This window comes from Chenopodium album, chromosome 9 (assembly GCF_948465745.1).
Source record: "Chenopodium album chromosome 9, dcCheAlbu1.1, whole genome shotgun sequence".
Classification (NCBI taxonomy): Eukaryota; Viridiplantae; Streptophyta; class Magnoliopsida; order Caryophyllales; family Amaranthaceae; genus Chenopodium; species Chenopodium album.
The window spans coordinates 6483221-6489509 of NC_137842.1; the positions used below are offsets into that span (position 1 = coordinate 6483221).

The 6289-nt window shown below is 37.1% G+C and overlaps 1 protein-coding gene across 1 annotated transcript; it reads right to left on the bottom strand.

Moving 5' to 3' along the window:
• Nucleotides 1-204: 204 nt before the first annotated feature.
• Nucleotides 205-1310, bottom strand: LOC145557383 (uncharacterized). The gene is made up of 2 exons (XM_081618564.1): nt 738-1310; nt 205-567 (listed from the first exon to the last, which is right to left on the bottom strand). Exons 1-2 carry the CDS (start codon nt 1308-1310, stop codon nt 205-207), a joined length of 936 nt encoding a protein of 311 aa, XP_081474690.1.
• Between the last annotated feature and the right edge of the window lie 4979 nt (nt 1311-6289).

Consider the following 6289-nt stretch of genomic DNA (forward strand, 5'->3'; position numbering starts at 1 on the left):
AGGATGTACCACTATTCTACCGCTCATGATCTGGTAATCTATCCTTAAGATTTATATATTTGGGCATCATTGATACATTAATGGATAACTAGGAAATACTACCTCCGTTACAGGTTATGTGCAACGATTTGACATAAAGCAGAGAGGGAAAATGTCTAATCGTTGCACATTTTTTTTTTTGACGGGAAGTGCTCTCAAATATTATTAAGCATCAAAGTTGCTCAAATCAGCCAAAACAAACTCAGTTACATCACAAGGGTATTCCTCCATCCAAACTCTAAGATCAGAATAAGAATTACATAGCTTAGCTAAACTATTCGCTACTCGGTTTCCTGAACGCTTCACAAAAGAGAAAGAACACATATGACACGAGCGAGAGAGCTTGAGAATGTCATTAACTACCACCCCAAAGGCCGTTGGAGTGATAGTTGCCTTCACCAAATGCGAGTAAAGCTTCCAACAGTCCGTCTCCAAACAAATGCTCAAGAAACCCGACTCTAGAGTGATCTGCAATGCGTGTCTCAAAGCCATAGCCTCCATTACGTCTACATCAAAACTACCAGCCATCTTCATACAAGTAAAGACAACAACCTCACCTATATAGTCACGCATCACCCCCCCAAAACCAACAGCTAATGTGGATATCAGCGCTGCATCCGAATTTACCTTGATCACCCCAAGAGGAGGGGATTTCCAAGTTGTGTCGAGCACCATAGCAGGGGGCTGACATTGCTCACCTCCTTTGCAAGAGTAAACTCCCCAATTAAACTCACTGCCTTGCTAATAACCTCGTGCCCAGCCACCCATTTCTTCGAAAAATTCCACCCATTTCTACGCAACCATATTCCCCAAGCAAGGCTCCAAAATAAACTCCACCAACTCGTGTCCTTGCAGCTCTTAAGGACCGATAAACACCACTCCCTAAAGCTGTTCCTAGTATAGTTTCCCACAGTCAATCGAAGCGGTGAAGTATACCAAATCAAGCTAGCACCTTCGCATTTCACAATCGTATGGAGGATGCTTTCCATTTCATCCCCACACAACGGACACATAGTATCAATCACCATTCCTCTTCTTGCAAGATTTTCTCGAGTAGCAATCGCCTCTCTTATACACCTCCACGCAAACATTTTAACCTTTTGGGGAACATCTACACTCAAAAAAAGTTTCCAATCAAAACTAGAGCTTCCATTTGAGGTCGAGGCCATGTCACGCATTTGTTCCACAGTGAGCAAGTTGTAGGCACTCTTCACTGTAAAATGCCCATCCTTCGAGTAATGCCACATCCAAGAGTCTCTACTATCAAACATAGGAATTTTGATGGAATTTTGATGTCCTCAATCAAGTTTTCTGAAGTTGAGGTAAGTGCGATACGAAACATTCCTAATCGTTGCACATAACCTGTAACGGAGGTAGTAGAAAATTTTAAACTATCAATTTACTCACCTTTCCTCCTTTTGTCTCAGATTATTGGTTTCATGTTGCTCATATAGTCTTATACTATATATACACTCACATTTTAAAAAAAAAATTTAAACACAAATAATGAGTATTGTAATTAATACGAAGTATGTTATATTCTAATTACTCAGTAAAGCATCTTGCTAACTCTTTTCACAAGACTTTGCCCCTTAGTTAGTATGTAGGATGTTTGTTTTACACTAGGTGTAATCACAAATTCATGTCTTATTATGAGATGGTTCGGAGAACGAAACAGTTAAACAGGTGATGATTGGTTATATAAGAGATAATTTGCATAACTTAAGTTTTTCTCCTTTTTTTCCCCTCTCTTTTAGGCCTATTTAGGGCCTGTTCTCATTGACTGAACTCGGCTAAACTGAGCTGAACTCAACTGAACTGAATAAGAGAAGGATATTAGGAGTTGAACTAAACTGAAAATAATCATATGAGAACATGACCTTAGTTAAACAAGTTGTTTTTATTAGACCTTAGTTGTTGTAAACTTGTAAAATTTGTTGATTGTTTTATAGCGTGTTACTTGTATCGACTATTGGTTCATATTGACTAATAGTAATAAGTGAAAGTCACTAAAAGGTGGTTATTGATTGAGTGATATGGGTAGTTATGAGTAAAAAGGATTTTCATTGGTTATTTTTTACAAAATAAATAAATTGATTAATAAATAAAAGGGTGGTTATTTTTTATTTTTTTTATTTTTGAAATTTAAAGTGTGTTCATCAGTAAATGGGTAACTTCATAACTACTATGACTCTGCCAAAGTGAATACATTTAGGATGTTATTCGGTAAACATATATCACAAATTCTTAAATGAACCTGGTTCACACTAATTTATTGTGGCCCAATAATATTTGAGAAACTATGGTTGTTTTCACTACTAGAGAATAGGCGATTTCCAACGGAAAAATTCCATCGGAAACATCTTGGTCGTTTAAGACGGAATTTAGTCCTCGGAAGATATTTTCTGGTACCGGAAAAGTCAATTGTAAATTTCCGATGGATTGTTAATCTGTCTGAATTTTACGACGGAAATTCAGTCGAAATGTTTTTCAATCAAGTTCAAAAAAAATACGCCGCACCACCACCGGCACGGCGTGTCACCACTACCAGCCCTTAACAAACCCTAACCTAAGCCCACACCACTCCCCCTAAACTAACACAAAGCCCTGATCTAAACCATCCCCACCACTCTCCCCACCCTAACTCTAAACCCGCCTACGCTCATAGGCCACAGCCACCACAAACCCAGATCTAAACCATCCCCACCACTCTGCCCACAAACCCTAACTAACCCAACTCTACGCCCAAATGCACCACCAGCCGCTAACTAACCCAAACCTTAGCCCACACGCATAACCAGCACCACTAAGCCCACACGCACCACTAGCACCACTAAGCCCACACGCACCACCATCACCACTACCTCCACATCAGACCACCACTACCCAATTTTTTTTTTTTTTAAAAATATAATAAATTAAAAGAAAAGGGTAAACATACCTTATGAAATCTTCAACTTTTGGTTTATATGGTCAAATTCGACCAAGAAAACCCCAGATCTGGAGTTTTCATGGTCGAATTTGACCTATATACCAATTAATTTGTTGTGTCGTGTCGAATTAGATCAATGTGGAGTTGTGGACGACGCAACAAACAACAGTCATGGTCGGGGTTTCCATGGGCGGTTGACATTGCTGATTTTTGACGGAGAGATAGAGGAGGTCGGAGAGAGAAAGGAGGACGGAGAGAGAGGGAAAAGGAATTGAAGAAGACAAGAGAAAGAGGAGGTGCGTGTGAAAAAGGAGGGAGAAGATATGAGGAGAGAGAAAGAGGAGGGAGAAGGAGAAGGGAAGGAGTTCCGGTTGAAATAAAAGGGTGTTGGATGTTTAGGGTATAAGTATCTTTTAAAAAAAAATATTAAGACGGATTATTCCGTCGGAATTTTCCGACGGGATACAAACCCGTCGGAAATTCCTATTTTTCCGACGGATTTATGTGTCCGTCGGAACCAGTCCGTTTGAATTAGGCCTATTTCTAGTAGTTTTCATTAATAATAATAAAAAAAAAGTCACTATGTTGAAGTAAAAGCCACTATGTTGAAATAAATGTTATTTTGGTAATATATTGATGAGTCATATTTATATACAGTTTATAGGCATGTTTATTTTAAGTTTATTGTTGCTTTTTAGGTCTTTTTGTTTCTTTTTAGGTTGAAAATGCATAAGTTTTTTGTTTTGTACTCCATTACGCTCCATTTGTGTTTTTTTAATGTTTCATGCGATTTCAGTAATCATTTGGACGCTTTCGAAGTGTTTGGATTTGATTCGGATGATATTTAGATGGAAGTCGATGAATTGAGCTTATTAATCAAAGATCTCATGTTCGTGGATGTTGACTCTAAGGATTTTATGCATGAGAAATGAAAATAGCATCCACAAGGGTCGTAATGAACTTCACGGAAATGAATTTGAGTTAGAAACGAAGAAAAACAAAGGTTTGCAAAGTGTCAAAACCGACCTTTGTCCACTCTTTTGATCATAACTTAAGTTTTACAGATTGGATGGAAGTGATTCAAGTTGCGTTGGAAACTAGATTTGAAGAGCTTTCCAATAATAGGTGACACTCCCCGAGATAATTTCTAGAACAAAAGTTATGGCCCTTTTTATTCGAGATATGTACCCTGCGACCAAAGCCCGCCGCCCACGCGAGCCTTCAAATGCCAAAGCCAGGCCGCGGCTACCAGCCTGCGCCCGCAGGTTCTAAAGGGCAGCCAAAGAAGCCCACAAGGCTTTGCCGCTTCACATCTTCACTCGTCCCTCGATTGCATCAATCATCTTCGTGCCACGTCATCGTCTATGGTCCAATCATATTACAACTTATGTAATTTATATTTTCTTATTTCTTTTCTTGAATTATTTTTAGCTTAGAATTTAGGATATTATAAATACTCCAAGGTATTAATATATTCCCTTATGCCTTTTATACCTTTTTTTTTACGTTCTTTTTAGTTTTCTCTTGAACCCTAGTTTCTCATGGCATCTTTATGGATTCTTCCATGGATGATTCTTGGGTTTATTATTTTAATTCATTATTGAGGTATTTTTATTTCTATTTCTTGCTTTTAATTATGTTGTATTCTATAGATCTAGTTTTAATTATTTCTTCCATGCTAGAGTAGTTTATTTCTAGGGTTTGGGAATCTATGTTTATACTATGAATCTAGATTGATGTTTTTTATATTTTGATTATTAATTTCTCTAATTGATAGTGTCGTATTGTTAATCTTGCAACTTGATCAATTGTTTGATTAATTATTGCTAATAAGAGTTTAAATCGAAAGATCTTACTTTAAGAGGCTTACCTACAATTAGCAATTCCGATTATGTTAGCGACCGAACTACATATATTGAATTGGAAGTGTTAAGACCCGACCGTAGGCTTAGAAATTGCTCTAGATAATTGATTGATTGAATTGTTATTAATATTTGATAGATTTAGAATTATAAGCACGGTGAACCATAACCCTAGGTCTTTTTAATAATTGTTTTATTCCTATTTTGATTTAGACTAGTTTTCTATCCCAATTTCGTGACATAGTTTAGTTTCTCCATACCTTAGAAGTTAGATTGAATAGTCATCTCTCTGTGGATTTAACCCTAGTTACCCTACTACATTGTTAGTTGGTTTTGTTAGGATATATTTTTGACAGGTGTACGACAACCTATCAAATTTTGGCGCCGTTGCCGGGGAGACGGGTTAATTTTATTTAGCTTCTTATTTGATGAGACTTATATATATATATGTGTGTGTGTGTGTGTGTGTGTGTGTGTGTGTGTGTGAGTGTGTGTGTGTGTGTGTGTGTATTCTTTTTTTCTCTACCGATTCTTGTGTTTGCAGGATCTCTTACTCTTTTGTGGATTATTTTAATGGCTATTTTTTATTTTCCACAATTTGAGAATGAGGTGTTTTAGAGATACTATTATAGTCTTGGTGACTTTGTTGGTCCTAATCTTGGAATTGAAGAATGGGATATGTGCTTAGTGATTTATGAGGGTCTAAATGAAGAAACTAGGTTTATAGTTGAGTCTTTGTGTAGTGGAGAATATTTTGGTTGGGATTTTATTGAGTGGTTAGCGAGCTAGAGATACATATGAGTGGGAAATGACATTGTATGTTGAACCAACTCATGAAAATTTCTTCTCCTTCACTTCTTTGACCAATACTCTATCCCCTTGTTATTGTTCTCATTGTTATTCATATGATCATGACGACTCTTCATGTCCTTACAATAATTCTTTCATGCATGTTCCAAACCCCTGTCCCAAGTATGAAGCGCATTCTATTGTAAAATCTAGTGCCTTACCATACATTTATGATGACGATGAAGGGTGTATTAAGAATGAAAATGTTCAAGAGAACGTGTATGAATTAGTAGATGTTCATGATGAGAACAAAGTGGGTATATGCTAGAAATTTTTGAGGATGATGAACCGTTATATGATGAATTCGTGGTTGAGGAACCATTAGTTATGAAAATTCAAGCTACAGACTCTTGTGCAAACATGCTTATAGAAGTGGGTGCGATTAATAATGGTAAATTCATGGATGTTGAGCCAACCCTACCTTTCCTTTATGTCCCATGCGTAGAGAGTCTTAAACTTGTGAATTCATCCTCTATGATTTATTGCTCTAACTTTCTCAAAATATCTCCATTGCATGACAGTGGCAAAGTGGACCTTGATGTTCATTCAAAGAGGTTTATATTGCCTAAAGAACAAGTAGAGAGAAGTTGTAAATTCTTTCCCTTTT